We start from the raw sequence: 17,555 nt of genomic DNA on the forward strand, positions 1-17,555 counted from the left end.
GATCTTAAATAGATTTATATATAAAAAAATACATGAAAATACAAAAATGTAGCTAAAAGAATGTGTAAAGAAAATAATAACTGTGTAGTATAACTAGCTTGTCAAATACTTAAAGCTTAAATACTTTGAGTTGAAAAGATTTGGACTCTAAAATACCAATGTAGGTACCAGCTGGCTTTTAGATCAGAGCAAGAAATCTCATTAAAATCGAATGAATGCTCCAGACACTTACAATTGGCCAATTCAGACAATATAAGGACAAAATCTTAATAGTGAATATTCTAAAAATATGAAAGATCTTATTGTAATTTTTTTTTTTTTTTTTTTTTTTTTTTACTTCAAATGGGATTTTCAACATTCCTATCTGTACATTTCAAAGCATATTTTGCTGTATTTTACATCAAAGGCATCTTTCTTATGGGTGCTTGATTTGGGGCAGTGCAAGTACAGTTCAGGGGCAATATTTAAAGTCCCACACTGCAGGACTTTTCCTATAAATAAAATGTCAATGGAGAAAACCGCGCATCAGTCCAAGTATATAATAAAGAGAGACTTGCACATTTTCTGCATCAGTGAAACGTTAAGTGATGACCGTTTATCTTTTTGTCTTCTAAACAGCAGGGGGCGACACTGAAGTTTTGACTCTTGGGTTTACACTGAGTCCTGATCCTGACTAAGGCTGACATAGGACTCCCCTCCATATACAAGATGAGATAATTGGAAAAATGGAGACAATGGGAGAGAGAGAGCAAAAACATGCAGGAGAGAAAGAGAGATAGTGTATCCTTTTGGGCCCAGAAAACTATCTGTGGATAACTCCTTCTGCATGTATTAGTTTCTAAAAGTTGAAAGATTTAAGCTGGAGTTCCACAAGGGTGACATGTCATACGCTCTTACTCTGATGATTCCTTAGCTTAATCATTCCAGTTATCTGTGCTGGTTAGCAAATGTCCACACTTTAAAATTAAAAATTCCTCACAGAAGAATAAAAGTCATAGTCCTTTTGTTTCAGCTCTGATCCACGCTCAAACATCTGCCCAACTGCACACTTTTAGTTGAATAGCACCAATCGACATTTAGCACAAAGAGGAAATTCATTTTTGTTATGTCAAAACAATCGTGTTAAAATAGCTAGTTAAGTGATGTATGAACTGCAAAAGTGTCTGTTACAGTATGTGTGTGCACGTGAACATGTGAAGGCGGGGTACGTGATATTAATTACAGACATAAACTTGTTGTCCCAGTGGACACCCCTCTAAGAACTGAAGACCGTGCAGTCCGTCGTAGTCAGATCTGTGGTCACGACAACCTACGACTGATTGGGAGAGAAGCAAGAAAAGTGGATATAAGAATGGACAGGAAGTTTGGTCACCAAAACCGAGAAATGCTAAGAAATTCATGATTCAGGTGTGAAGTTGACTTTGGTTGAACGCGACCCTGGAGTGGCAGTACTTCTTTTAGTCAAACTTGTGTGAGCGGAAATATTGATGCCGAGTCAAAGCTTGTGCTATGGTAGGTGTGAAGAGGCAAGGTGGACTAGTGGTTCGAGACACTGTCCTGTAACTAAAAAGGTCACATGGTCAATCCCAGAAACAGCCTTTGATGTGTCATTGAGGAGGACACTAGAGCCCGGCCCTGCTTTGTGTTTCTGAATCAGAGCCTCGGTCAAATAATTAAAACATCAATGCAGTCCGGTCCGTTACGACATGACTCTCGTCATTTTGATACTGCAGGGTGATTTCAATTATTATTAGGTCCATGATTACTGGAATGTCAGCCTGACGTTGATCCAACAGAGCCAAAGGTAATCAGGTCCAGTGTGACATCACTCTTAACATTCCACTATTGTCCATTAGTCCTGTCATTCACTCATCTCCCGGTCCATTGTGTAATCATTTTTTGTTTGTTTTTGTTTTGTTTTCAAAATGCTGTTAGTACATCAGTTTAAGACCGCATGGTTGTCTCCTTTAGGACATACTGTTCAAACATTGTGAAATGTCAGTCTGACTTTCCGTCCGCATCAGCAGGACCCTGTTTATGACATGCTGGAGCAGCGCACTGAAGGTGAGCCCATCTGGGTCAGCACTTTATCCAACCACTGGAGGGGGCCATTAAGATGCAGCTCAATCCAACAAGGGGTGCTGGTTACTGTCTGACGTCTGTGGGGATAAAATACAGCATAAGGGTAAAGACAAACTTTCCATTAGTTCTGTTTTGTCCAACTGTGGCTACAAGTGGATTGGTATGTCGTATGAGATGGGCCTTTATTAATTATAATGATATCAGTAACATTTAAAGATAATAACAGGATATCCCTATTTCATATTGGTATTAATTACTTAATAGAAACAGTCGCAGCCTAATGCAAGAAGAAGTAGTATGTTAAATGTGTGAGTAGTAGCAGAGCACTTTTCCTAAAGCGATTAACAACAAATAAATAAAACGTTAATGGGAGCTTGCATTGCCCAGGTCTGAACAGATGATCAAACACAGCTGACTGCTCTGTGGTCCTGCCAGGCTTGGCATGGGCTCTACAAACAGCAGAGACACTGACTGTTAACCAGACAGGCTACACAGCAGCTTAACCGTGGCCAGTGAGGACAAGCCAAAACGCCCACACAAACACTGCTGTTTAGCTCCTGGGACGGTACAGCGCAAACCCGAGCCAGGAAAAGAGCCAGATGTTTGCTGAATGGATGGTTGGACGGCCACAGAGACAGAGCGATAAAGATAAATGCCCTGTAATCGCTCACATTTTGCAACACAAGGAGGAATATAATAGAGATTAGGTTAAGTTTTATCTGTTCAAAGGAAGTGATGATTCAGAATCTTAATTGTCTCTTTAGCATCACAGATCATGTAATCTATACCTGACCCTTATGGGATCCTGCCAAGGCCTAAGGATTCAGCTTGATTTGGATGTTGAGTAACTTCTCATCACTTTCTCTAAATTGATTTTAAAACCGTCTACAAATAGAGTTTTGTGAGTGTATTTATTTAGGTTTAAGCAGTTGTTCCCTTTTCTCAAAGATGCTGCTAATATATTTGTAGTCCTACTTGAGTTCAGTCCATTAAGCTGAAGGCTTATGACATCGGCCTGTGAGTCAGTGTTCAGGGCAGATGATACAGTTTCTCTATGCACCAAGCTGCATTAGGCGAGTCTCCAGGCATTGCTGTGATCTAGCCACAGCGACTTAAGCTCGGCCAGTCCAGGATTTAATATTATGATGACAGTTTCAAAAGTTGCCTTTTGCTGCCATTTAGAGCTGCCAGCAAACCTGTTTTCTTCACAAGCATGTTGCAGTAACTAAAAGACTTAAATAATCTTTGTTTCCTTTCACACAAAAGTTACAACTTAACAAAGAAAGGATGCAGTTCCCATACACAGATAAATGCTATTAAGCCTCAGTCACACCAGGATTCATAACAGCAACAGTTTGGAACACAGTCAATCAATTTCAAAGGAATTGCCATGATCACTGGTTTTGTACACAGAGGCAACTAAATCTGAGTTGTATCCAAACAGGGGGGAAGGTCATATTGCCTGTTTTGCACCATCCAATTTTATATAAGTCTACTTTGCCAAAGGAGAAGACATAGATCAGGTGATTTATATTTCATATCAATTTTGCCGAACAAAAAACAAACAAAACTAGATACAACCAACACTAGCCACTGCAGAGACAGCAAGAAGTCATTATGTCACCAAGCTTCTAGCACAACCCTTTCACAAGGATGCGCAAATGAATTTCTCTGTACCACCTTCTGGTCTAATCGGACCACTACAACCCTCCATTAATCACGGTTGATAGTAAAGGAGGGAATGATGTGCTTAGAGTGCAACACACCTGTACTCTGCTCCCCAGCCCTTGACGAAGCTCATCCTGATGGTGCACATCCTGGTTAGCTGGTAGACTGCCTCGAACCCCTGATTGACTGACTGAGCCAGGAGTGCAGCAAACTCTTGGTTGTTAAAAATCTTCAGATTACAGCCTAAAAAAAGAAATAATAGGTGAGAGTCATAGACTGGTCATCACCACCAGAGAGAGTTAACTCAGACATTTAAAAAAAAAAAAAAAAAAACAAACAAAAAAAAAACTTTCTTAATCTTGGTAGTGGAAGGGGGACTATGAAAACACCAAGGACAATAATGGAGATACTTGCAGGTCTCTGATCAAAACTGATATGTTTGTATTTTATACATTTATTAAAAGGGTTGTTCGAACACTAAACCCAAAAGTTAACTATGAATTATCGTACAACAACGTATATTTTCAAAACCTAACTGACAGATTTACTTCCGATGTCTTTGAAGATAACTTAAAAGCATCAAGCAGAGGCGTTGTGAATCTTGAGGTGTGGGTGTATTGTATGTTGTTGATTATTCTTCACACAGCTGACAAGTCCAACCCCTGAATGTCTACAAGATCCTTGTGTTTCTTTTCAGTACAATTCTGTGTCTCAGTAATGATACGTTTCACATTGCTCATTTTGCCAGAAATGAAATGTTCAAAGCTACATGGGTACAGATGAGTCAGTGTGTGTGTGGTTGAGACTCTGAGAAAAACCGTCACATTGTGGAGGGCATTAGTTCTCTCCAAAATGTAGTCCTCAGTCAGGACTATTTTCTTCATAAAGGTAAGCCTTTATGCACCAAGAGTTTTGAAATTTGGTTTGGTGGTACTGACTCTGAAGTTTCCAGATAAAAGTCTCAGTAGGAACTCAATCTACTTTGACAATAAACGTCAACATTGCAAATATATCTTGGTGGCAAACCAGACAGGAGGCTTTTTGTCAGATGTATAGCATTCATCTGGCCCAAGAGAAAAAGGAAGAAAATACTATTTATTTGTATTAACCTGGTGGTATCTTGCAGACTGTGGCAGGATGCCATCCGTATCGCTGGTTGCAGTTAGGACTCTGGACAAAAATGGCACTGTCGCTCAGGCACTCGGCGAACACCTCCCCTCCGATGTAATACAACCTCACACCGCGACCTGCAGAGTGTGAGGAAAGATTGTGAAGATAACGGGACCAAAAAGGAAGGGAGAAAGCCATAAATCATGAACAAGGCTTACAGGTAGGGTCGGAACATGTATGAATGAAAATCATTTGTCATTTATCCAGCAGTATGTCTGTAATAAATTGATTTTAGAAAGCTGTTATTGTGACAAGAACTGTATTTCTAATAAGCTTGACACCCCAGAGCCCTGGCCTTGATCCCAAAACCTTCTTTTATCTCTACAAGTTTTGTCCTCTAAGGAATCAGAAAAATCTTTATGCTGAAAAAGAGAGCTATAACATCTTCCCTGTGAAAATCTGTGAATCTTTTGTATTGATAATAACTGATTAATTGCACCTTTATGTACGTGTAGAAGTGTGTGTGCTTGTACCTATATGTCTCCTTGTCATTTCAACAGTTGCGTTCCTGTTCACATTGCTGAGAAGCCCTAAACAGAAGCGTTCAGAGTTGGAGGGGTCGGTGAAACCATCGACTGTCAGAGATGGCTGTGAGGCATGGAATGTCTCTCCAACCCGCTGGTTTAGCTCATAGTAGGCTATAGAGCACCAGAATGCTGGTTCACTGTAGGTGACCGGCTGAAGGTCTGAGAAAAAAAAACAACAAAAAACAGGGAGGAAACATTTTACATGTCGTACTTTTGAAATCCTTGGCTGTTTCTATTTTTTTTATTTCCCAAATTCTTAGCTTTTTCCGGCCTTAATTTCTGGACAGAATTTTAGATTTTACACTATCACTACCTTCTACAATTAATCAATCAATTTATCACATTTTTTTCTTTTTTTAAACTTTCAAGGGCTATATATTGTCTTACATAAGTTTAAAGAAAACCGATAAAAGATACATGTACATATAAAGCAGTCTCACCCAGGCCATGACTGACAGGCGACAGGGTGCTTGGTGACATTTCTGCTGGTGAGCCTGAAAAAAAAGATACACCAAATAACATCTTTTTGTCATCTGTATTACATCTGATATAGAATGTGTAAACAGTGCTTTCTAATGTGTCTGATACTGTTTGTAGTTAATATGTTCACTGCTGCAATGATGCACGTGTCTTTGTCAACACAAGAAAATACTCCACAAGTGTGGCACTGAGTATCAGTTTAAGTTGTCGAAACTTATCTACTGACCGTTGTAGTGCGTCTTTCTCTGAGTAGTGAGATACACAACAGCATGTACACTACCATAACACTAAACTAGTCTACCTGATTCCATACTTTGATTCATCTGCTGGTCGCTGGTCTCTCCATCCTCACTGATGTAGCCAGGTGGAGGAGTCTCTGTACACACAAACATGAAATAAGATTACATTTTACACAACGCATTGTTGTATATACGAGACAGAACTGTTGTCTTTGTGTGTTCTTGAAAATCAATGAGGGTTAAAAGCGTGTATGATCATATGTAAAGGGGAAAATAATGGCCACGGTGGTAATCTTACCTTTAATTAACAATCTTCTATTAAAAATAAATCTAGCTGGCTTGTATGACAGAAAACCCAATAATTGAATGAAAAGTGAAAATTAAAAAAAAAAAAAAAAAACCTTTTCCTTCCTGCCCTGCATACAGACCTGGTATATAGTTATTAGGAGGGTCTATACCAGCAGGAAAGTTGGTATTTTCAGGGATGGAGTTTGTAAAGTCATCTAGAGGCGGAAGCTCTGTCAGAATCTCTGTATGGCGTGGCACCAACACTGGAGGCAGAACTAGAGAGAGAAGGAGTGTAATTGGCAAAGGCAAATATCATTTGGTATACATATCAAAATTGTATAATTAAATGCACTTCTTCCCAAGCAATTGTGCGCAACAAGGTTCTGCTTCTTATACACACATGAAACACATAAAATAAATAAACACATCTAGACTGATTTCCACAGCACAAACTGAGTGAAAGTGATAATGAAGCCGAAATCGTTTGTTAGAGGGCCATTTGAAGATCACAGCCAGCAGTGCTCAGAGTAAAAGCATTTCTCTCACTCACAAACGAACGCACGGATGCAGATGCACGTGCACACACACACGTGCAGATGCACGCACACACAGTTCCAAAGGATCATTACCAGGCGTCTCCACTCTCTGGTAATGGTACGGATTGACACAGACTTCATCCTTCTTGAGATTGAAGGCGTACTGGCAGGTGTCAATGGCCCTCAGCTCATGGTGGCTGTGAAGGTCAGGCCATCTCCACAGGCGGCAGTAGATGACGTGTGGCAGGCCCTTACGATGGGACACCTGAAGACGCCCGTCCAGTGACCTGAGAGGGTTTGGAGAGATAATGGCTAACAGCTCAGTGATGCGCACAAGTCTTGACAGCAGGCTGTAATTTAAGGGGAGAGGTGCTTTTGCTTTCTTTTGTATGTGGTTTGGTACTGTAATAGGTAGGCAATATCCAAATACATACAAACAAGAAGGACCACTAGCTCACCATCCACTGGAGTGCAGGATGATAACAATGTCTTATGGCTAAACCTTGTTTTTTGAGACTTTTCAGCACAATGAGACACTGCACAGTCAGAATGATCTCTAAAACTAGTACCTTGCAAAAAACAAAAACACGTTAATCTTTTATGTTATTTGTAAATCTAAGTTATAATTGACCAGCCTTGTTTTACAGAAAAACTTATTTTTAATATCGTAAAATAGAAAGCATCTCTATTAAAATCACCATGAAACTGATCTTTATTGAAGTATTTTTGTCACTTGATCTGATAGCACAGCCAGTGAGCATCACTCATAATGTGTGTTAAATGTAATAGATTTTTCTTATTGCAACTATTTCTACCAGGTGAATCCACTTATTACATTTACATTTTGTTATATGGCTCAAATATGTTCTTATTGCCTGTATCATATTATGCAGTAATACAATGTTGCCCATGATACAGCTGTATTATGAATGGCAATAAACAGAAATGCCCAGACAAATGCATTACCGTTTTCAGTGTGTAACTCTTGCAGCAATGAAGAGATGTATCAACAGTTGTTGACTCACTGTGTGTTTGTGTGCATGTGAGTGTATTCACCTGCTGTGGTCAGGGTATCCGTACATGCCTGCAGAGTCCCACTGCTCTATCGTGTGGCCTGAGCCTAGACCCCATAGATCTGAGCAATTGCTACAGACATACAAACACACAAACACACAAACACACACACACGCACACACACACACAGACACACAGACACACACACAAACACACACACACACACACACACAAAAGACATGCATACACATGTACACATACAAACACAGACACAGGACAAGTGCAAAAAGGATAAAAATAAAAGCAAACAGATGGTAAACATGAGATGTTTCATTCCAAATTAGTAGGATGAAATCACAAGTATTTACAGTTGGTCTCTTATTGATATGAAGGAAGGCAAAAAAGATGCACCCCTTCTCTCTTCAATAAGAGACTATAACTGGATGATAGGTGATCATATGAAAAATCCAAATCTGACAGTGACGTGGTGTAATCAGGTGATGCAGGGGGCTAGACAGGATTAAATTGCCGCGGCCTGTTAAAACTTTTAGATGAAAGGTGATACCAGGATGAAATAATCTTTGATGCTCACATGTGATCTTACTCACACTTTAGAAAGATATGAAAACGAATAAAAGTCTAATTATTCTACTTGTTTTTGAGGGGCTTTAAGGTTAAGCAAGCTCCTGCAATGCCTGACTGCACATATCTGAACTACACATACATTCATGATTCATATTTCTGCGTATTATTTCTAAGCGTGATGTGAAGCAACAAGTCACACAGGAAATATATGCATCTGAACAACAATATGTGAATGAAGAAAGAAATTCAATAGACTACACAAAATGTGTCAAGACATGACAACAGGAAAAAAAAAAAAAAAAAAAAAAACAGACAAAACAAATGTGTGTATACAAATACAAAATGTGTGTATGACTGAGTAAAGCACACGTCTGACTGTTGCTAACTTTTTCTCTAAAGCTCTTGTGATTCTGCTGTCTGATCAGAGCGAAGTAATTGCCAGACCTGTCTGTACAAGACCTGTTATCTCGACACTTATCAGCCTACTCAAAGAATTCTACAAATACAAGCTCCAAGTATGCTATCTCCAGACACAGCTAATGCCTTGCCTTCTTCCTTTCTCACTTAAAAAGGTCACCAGTGCAAATCACTACAGTGTCGGTCTGTCAAAAGCTTTTTCTGAGCTCTTGATCCTGATATACTCACCTGTAAGTCAGTCTGGATAAAAGCTAAAAAGCTAGAATTGTAAATTAAAGTTGTTTAGTTATCAGCTAAACTGGATTATTTGGAAAACATCATGAGGATATTTTCACTCCAGAGTCAATGCATACGGTTTGTGAAACCTTCATCTTTCTCTGAGGTCATCCAGTTACCCATGCCTGCTATCTCTAGATACAGAGATAGCAGGCTGTTGCATTCTTCCTCCGTCATATCCGCTCAAACAGAAATCTACAAAGCCCTACACCTGCTATCTCTTGACAATCCTCCAGACACCATTCTGACATCCTCCACCACCCAAAAAAAAAAAAAAAAAAAACAAGAACCACAAGAGCAAGAGCAATTTATCTCAGATTTTTTATCAACCTCACTTCTCTGTGTTCAAAGGGAAGCGAGCTGTGCATCAAAATGCATGGAATGCTATCTCCCAAAGACTGCTGAGTACTGTCAAACAATTCATCCAGGCCTCCAACTTCATGGCAGGGTTTCCCCTAACATGTAGCCATTTTATATCCGAGCCACCATCAATCCTTGAAAAACACTAATTTTGCAGAAAGCCATAATTCAATTTAAACTCATTACCACTGTTTGTCAGCTGATTAACACCGGACAGACTATGTCGCTCTTTTAATTTAAAAATGATCTACTACATCAAGATAATGCAAGAAAACAAAATTCTATAGCTACAAACCCTGAAATCATGTGGTTAAAAAATGGTTCTTCCTCCTAGACGGAGGACAGCAGCAGTATTTAAGCAAATGTCTAAAAAGAACCACCATCATCTTATCAGTACCACTTCAGAAGCTATTGGGACTACATTCCTCTGAGTGAAGAAGCAGAGAGAGGCCTGCCATCAGACTATTTAATCTCAGATGGTTCCACTTCTGCACTTTCTATCCTTTTTACCATTTCCCCCAGCTCGTTATATTTACAGTAGCTTTCCGCTATTCTCATCTACACTCTTAACTTCCTACTATTTCCTCATCAATCCAAGCAGTTAAGAGATATACTGTTCAGTATACAATCTGTAACCACATACTGTGCCTGTCTATGTCGTCATATATGCTGTACTGTCATCCTAGATGAATATCAACCATGTGTTAACCTTCATTATTTGAGGTTTCATGTTAGTCTAGCACCGCCCTGCTTCATACTTTATTTACACAATTTCACAGCACTCATGTATTGGGAGCTACCGGCAGTACCAGCAATTCTTTAACTTAAATATTAAGACGTATTATGTAGTATATCGACGCAAGGATGTAAATCTGCACAGCTTGCATTAAGAGTGTAATGTGATTAGATCTGTCAGACCTCAGCCAGCTATCCATACAGAGTGCATTGGTGAGAAAGGAACCACCTACCAAGAACCTCATCATCCGATATTACTAGACTCATAGAAGATGAACCCTTCCATGATTGAACAAAAGTAAACACACGCCTGCATATGCCATGTTTATTTTTCTGTCACCGCTCCAGCTTCTCATCATGTCATAAATTGTGCAAAACAATTAGGTCGACACAATGATGTAAATGAAAGTACACTATTGGACAACTGTCTAGACAGATGCATACCACATTTACTAAGACTGCATTATAATGCCAGGTACAAATGAAGTCTTCCCCATGTTTGTTCCTATCTGTCAAAAATTAACCTGAGGAAACATGGCGGTGCAGTGATCAGGAATAGTATCCTTAAAGTGAAAGATCAGGGTGCAAAACACCATTTAAAAAACAGCAGGAGACCAAATGCAGCTTATTTGTGGTTTACATGATTGTGAAGATGGACTTTTCCCTCTGTGGCAATGAAATCTATTATTCATACTTTATAATTAAAGGAAACTAAGGGAGACAGAGAGAGAGAAAGAAAGGAGAGAAAGGGTAGCTTACATAGAAAGTTTGAGAAGGGAGGCTTATAAAATCTTCACAAAGCAGCCTAGTTATTTCCCCTTTCTGTTGATCCTCAGTGGACTGATTGATGTTAATCACATGCTTTTCATGGGGTTCCCTTGACTTTGCCACTTTAGTAATGATAAGGTTTCACCTCGTCTGGTGACCTGGCTCATGTAACTTATCATGCGACACAAGAGAAATCTATACTGATAGACACATGAACCATTCAGGCCAAGTATCTACAGCATTAGCATGTTAGGGTGCACAAAGTTGTTTTCAGAAAAAAAAAAATAATACTTCAAAAGAAAAGAAATTTAAGCATAGTGTATTTCCAAGTTTGGTAGGTGAGTTTTTCCTGTGAAAAAATGAAGATCTAATGCAATTTGAGGTCAAGGTTTTCTGTTTTAAGAGAGTATGTACAGATATACAGATACAATGGATGAAAGGTTTTTTTCCCCTCGGTATCTTTGCTCCTTCTTGAGAACCTTTGCAAAGACTCTGAAGTGATAAAAAGACAGTCTTCACATTAAATGACTTCTTGTGATACATCATGCATCAGCAAAACAGCACAGCTATGCATTGTTTGTATCTTTAAGTATTAATTCTTTGTTTCAGTACTTCTCTCTATTGCTTTGTCTAAGGTCTTAGACTTCCATTTTTTGATAACAGTGCACACCTTCAACCTTAAACAGTCTATGTGATGAAGGGGGATGGTGCGTGCCCCAAAGCAAAAGTACAGTATAACACCATGCTAAACTGTTCTTGGCCATCAGCCATCAACAACCATTCAGATTGCCTTGTTTCTTTGTCTCTTTACTTAAATATTTTGTTTACTAGATACTACGTCTGCCTAATAAATGCAAGCTTTCTATTTTACTTCCAAGTAGAGATCCACCAATAGCATTTCAGAACTGATTCAGGCACCAAGTACTTCACTAAATGGAGTGACGATGCTGAGGACCAAATGAAACACTTAATTAGTCACTCATGCTGCTGTCAGGAGTTACACATTTGTGTTAAAAAAAAATGTGCGGCATCCGTAAGACACACCAGCATTTAGCACATTCCATTCTGCATTTGCCTTGAAACAGTAGATGTTTATTATGCCAAAGAACATTTCTGAAAATATCATAGTATCTTAACAAACTTCATTTGCAGAATGGCACAGAGACTGATGCTGTAAAGTATTGGTGCATCTCTAAACTTAAAACTATTTTAATACACATACTGTTGGAGTCTGCGACAAGCAGATGATAAGTCATTTAACTGAATTCCATTTGATTAGATTCCTCTGATCTTAATCTAACTGGCACTTTTAACCAGTTGTGTCAACCTACCTAATCAACGTAATAGGATGAAAACTGAAACAAAGTTTTTATAGCTGCAAAAAATGATAACATACAGAAGATATGGTTAGAGCCTTTCCCACTTCCAGCGACTGATCAGAGAAACATCAACAACGCTGCACACAGTGCAAAGGCATACATTTGCTGCGTATAGTCAACACAAAACAAGTTTGGTTGGCATCATGTGTTGGACATTGTTTCCTCCAATTAGGTTTCACTTCTGCTGCCTTGATAACTTATGGCACAACAGAATGGGGAAGTGGTCCCATTGTTGCACAACAGAGTTTTTTCTTTCTGCAAGCCTGTGGTTGCCTGTCATCCTCCTGCTTAGGTTCATGTGTGTCGACACACCTCATTGTGCTGATCCGTATTGGTAGTATTGTGGTATACCGGGCATACAGACTGTGGATGTGTTAATGTGAGCACAACTTAAAGTGCGCTGAAACTATAAGTCAGTTAATAGAATAGTTTTGATCATCAAGCAATTTTGATGATCAATTAATCATTTAAGACATTTAACAAAAAAAATTTTCGCCCATTTGTTGGCTTAAGTTTATCAAATGTGAGACTTTTTTCTGTTTTAAATTATTTTTAAGTTAGGTTTTGGACTGCTGATGGGACAAAACAAGCAAGTGGAAGGCATCATCTTTGCCTGAGAGAGTCAGAATAGGCATTTTCCCATATCTTTAGACATTTCATAGACCTAAGGATTATTTAAAGAAATACTTGGCAGATTAATCTAAATTGTGTCTCCTACACATAGACATGTATAGGAAAGAACATCTGTTTATGTTACCTGGGTATAATGACAAACTTGCTATTGGCAAGTTTACACGTGTGTGTGTGTGTGTGTGTGTGTGTGTGTGTGTGTGTGTGTGTGTGTGTGTGTGTGTGTGTAAGTACAGAGCAGAGCCAGAGAAACAGAGGGTTGTGTGTGTGTCCTCGACTCACCTAGGTATGGTGACACACTTTGTGTTGCTGTTCTGTGTGCTGATGGCTTTCTCTAGCTCATCCAGCTGACCCGTCTTCTTCAACTTCTTCACCAGGCTCTTCACAGCTTTTTCACACCATTTCTCCTCCTGTCCTCCTCCATTCTGCTCCCCTACTCCTCCTATGCCTCCTCCTGCTCCCCCGCTACCTGTTGGAGTCTTCTTCCATCCGAGGAGGCGTTTCACTACTGGGGGAGTGAAAGGAAGGATGGAGGACATGGTGGCCTATCTATGTGTGTGCGTATGTTTGGACCAAAGTGTGTTCTGATGCTCCTCTTAATCTGATGTGAAGAAGAGGGACAGGGGAAGAAGGGTGATACAGGTGATGGTTGTCACCTGAATTCCTATCAGAAATTTATAAAGCTATATATACAGAATATATGTACGTATTTTTAAATAATGTCCAATCAGAACTAAGGCATAGATCTTGAGGAGTCTTTGGAAATATCAGATGGAAAGCACAGAACATAGGGAGCGGAGAGCAGCACATCCAAAAAAACCTAAGAAATGGGGGAAAGAGAGACAGCACACAACACCACTTTTGAGAATAAGACAGGACAGATAAGAAGATGCAGTCGGATTAAAAAAAAAAAAAAAAACATTAAATTTCTGTAATGATGACATCAATTGTGCCCACACATCCAGATTCATGAAATGTTTATTTGCCCAGAGCCATGACTATGATATCTATCATAGCCCCCCACTGCTAACTCTCCCATCATGTACCGTATTGTATGTCAATCAGGCTAGCAGCCGTTGAACTACGCACCCTGTGCACGGTTTTGAAGAAGACTGACTGTGTGTCATATTCAGCATTTGTTGACTATACTTTACTGCTGGCGCACACTTAGCTGCGCACTTGTACTTCTCATTCTTAATAACAAAATTAAGCTCTCCTATTTGCAGAAACATGTTTGTTATCTTGCAAAACCACTTGGCAACACTAACTCTTTAGATCCTGTATCACAACAACCTATCTTTTGGGGCTGCGTGACACATCAGTCAACTTACTGTAGCTGTCCAATAACTGCTTACAAACTGTATACCATGGTAATCTATTTAAATGTCACAATTACAAGCCAGTATTGAATAAGAAAAGTTCTAGTTTCCTGTGCATTTTTGAAAACTTAGGTGATGGTTAAAGGGAGCAAATTTATTCTTTATTTACAAAAAAATAAAATGGTTTTACTAGGTGTAACATGGTGACAGGTATATCCTCAACCAGCATTTCACAATATATACCAGACTCTTGGATCACAGGTCAGGTACTTAACCTCACAAATACTGTTCATAGAACTGCAGCTCTGCACAAATCAGATATAAAAATCAGATATAAAACATTCAAAGTATTCCAGACCTTGTATATTAAGTTTTTCTTCTTTATTTGGCCCACCTTTAAAAATGTAATGAAAATGACTTAGAATTGGCAAATCTATGTCAGTATCTATATTAATTCTAAACTAATCCTATAGTAAAACTGTCCCATCACTGTTCACCTCTCATGGGAAAGCTGGGCAGTGTCAAACCATGCAAAACCCTGATCGGAAGCAGGGTCTTAAAGCCTTACTAGATGAAATGTGCTGCCCCATTCACACTAACTGCTTATCTTCTACGTTTCACAGATCCTTCCTTCAGACGAACAACCATTTTAACAGGTGAGAAATTCCCGTTTTTAAATTCATATTGGTGCTAATGAAATGTGGAATTTCAATGGCCACAACACACACTAAACAGTTAGTTCTGGGTGGAGACATGAGCTCTGACTTGCATATGTGACCTTATACTATATTATATAGTTCTCATTTTATTGCCATGATCCATTTCCCAGCCTAATGAGCAAACACATGCCAGACAGAGCAAATTCAGAAAGGACCAAGAGAGAATACGCCAAATGAATTATTAAATCAAATTTGAAAACTTATCTTTCTCCCTGTATCCAGTCCCCTCAACACAAAAACATTTTTGTTGTGTGTACATTAGTGCAGCAGATTATTGATCAGTGAGTCTTAGACAGATAGAGACAGAACCACTCAGTGATGCAGATTTTTCAACTCAGCCGCCAGTGAGGAAGGGCTGACTATTCTCAGCATGTTACCTTGAAAGTCCAAGCTCCTTCTAAGAATTAATTTCACAGGCTTAACCCTTGGACTGCTTACTATTAGTGCAAGTGTATGAATGGCTTTCAGAGCAAGTCAGACCATTCCTAATAATTACCTACAAAAAAAAATTACCTACAGTCTTGGTCCCTGCAGTTCCTTGATATGGTCTAAACATCCAAGCATGCTATCCATTACAGCCATCATACTCTACACAAATAATAGCTTTTGGGAGAAGGCTTTGATGCCAGCATAAGAGACAGACGCTGGGGGAAAAAAGGATGTGCGAGTAAAATATAGTACGTTGTTCAATACTTATTTGGGTCCTTGGAAAGTGATTCTTTAGCAAAACAGCGGATAAAAAAATAACTTGAATTCGGAATTGTGGTTGTTCATTTTGCCAAAGGTTGATGCATAAAGGAGACGCTGGAACAAACTCCTAAAAGAGCCAAAGCTGATGGATTGCTGATGGATTGCTGATTGGGGGGGGGGGGCAGGAACAGAATACTGTCGTATGCGGGAGCCTTTCGAAGTGAACAGAAAGTCTTAACGTAAGGAACAAAAAGCACAAAACGTGCTGATATGGCCACAAAGCATATGTCTACTTGAAATGCTGACCACGGCTATCAGGGCCTTGTGGGCAAAATAAGCAACCTTATTTTGTCTAAAACGTCTTGTCTTTTGGTGAGAAACTGCCTGTTTGGGTTACTTCTCCTCCGAAACCATATACATAACTAATGCACGGTTTGAAGAATAAGCTAACGCTACTAACTGTGATTCAGACTAAACAGCCAGCGATTGTAGACTTTGACAAGCCACAAAAAGCAACTCGATTTCACTGCTGGGTGTCATTTGCTGTGATATGCATACACAGTGAAAATATTCAGGCTTCTTTTGTCTCGAAATGACTGATAGTTCCCCCTCTCCTCCTCCCCTCGCCTCCAAAAAAAATCCGCTAGCAAGCTTGCTACTTTGTGTCACAGACAAATAAACAGGTCTGTTGCATGTTTTCTCGCTTGCAAATCAAATCTGTTTCTTTGTTTAAAATGCACTTACCAAACGAGGAGATGAAAGGACACCGAACGGTCACTCGGGTACCTGTCAGAAAAGCCTGCTTGTTCATCATAAATGCATTCAGAGAGACTTTAAACAGTATTTTCCACATCCGAGCCGCCGGGATGATGATGGCCCCTCATTCAAAGCTCAACCAAACGTGTATAGCAAAACATAAACTGCAACCGACGTCACCACATCCCGCCTTCTCTGTCTTCCCATTGGCTGAGATCCGGGGTTCAGCCGAGAAACCTGTTGCCAGACTGGTCTTCTACTGGCTTGACGTCGTGTCTGTTATACGTTGTTACGTACGAAGGTATGTCGGTGATGTTTATCGGTGGGTACCTTGATTGTCCTTTCAGAATTGCATAATACAGTAGCCAGTCGAAAGAGTAGAATAGAGAAATGGAGCGCAATAGATAGAATATTAAAATAAAACATAGCACGTTTTTTGTTTACAATGTTTCCTAAATAACTGTGGTTTAACCCCCCTGCACCGACCACATGATAATAAAGATAAAGACAACAAATTATACATCACCCTAAACTCTATTAAGATGATGTAATTCATTCATGCTGTACATGTATATATGTCGTAAATAATAGCAGATACAAGGTATATATATATATATATATATATACAGTATAAGCTATTCAGTGGTTACTGAACTGGGTAAATGAAAGCTGAACATAAAAAACATATTTCTTCTTAGATGTTTAAAAAAAAAAATTTCCGTTCAATGATTCAATAATACATACAAATGTGTGAAGCTAAATAAAGTATAGAGCAATATAATGTATCATAGTACATTAGGTGTACTGAAGTACTTTTTCATGTTACATGTTTAATGTCAACGGCTTATCATTTTTGATATGATTGACCAGAAGGTTTGCGTTTGAGTCAAACAAAATCATGCAAATATGCCGACGAG

General features: G+C 39.2%; 1 protein-coding gene across 2 annotated transcripts; it reads right to left on the reverse strand.

The window, feature by feature from the left end:
- Positions 1-308: 308 nt before the first annotated feature.
- On the reverse strand, positions 309-16,752 carry smad2 (SMAD family member 2). Of its 2 annotated transcripts, none has more exons than XM_040157342.1 (11): positions 16,627-16,752; positions 13,437-13,974; positions 8,047-8,136; positions 7,084-7,277; positions 6,595-6,729; positions 6,241-6,303; positions 5,888-5,941; positions 5,394-5,606; positions 4,860-4,997; positions 3,849-3,993; positions 309-2,159 (listed from the first exon to the last, which is right to left on the reverse strand). In XM_040157342.1, exons 2-11 carry the CDS (start codon positions 13,691-13,693, stop codon positions 2,036-2,038), a joined length of 1,413 nt encoding a protein of 470 aa, XP_040013276.1. In that variant the 5' UTR covers positions 13,694-13,974; positions 16,627-16,752; the 3' UTR covers positions 309-2,035. The 2 variants fall into 2 exon arrangements, with proteins under 2 accessions (XP_040013276.1, XP_040013275.1); XM_040157341.1 differs by having other exon boundaries at positions 6,229-6,303.
- Positions 16,753-17,555: the final 803 nt, after the last annotated feature.

Source organism: Xiphias gladius, chromosome 20 (genome assembly GCF_016859285.1).
Source record: "Xiphias gladius isolate SHS-SW01 ecotype Sanya breed wild chromosome 20, ASM1685928v1, whole genome shotgun sequence".
NCBI classification, from domain to species: domain Eukaryota; kingdom Metazoa; phylum Chordata; class Actinopteri; order Istiophoriformes; family Xiphiidae; genus Xiphias; species Xiphias gladius.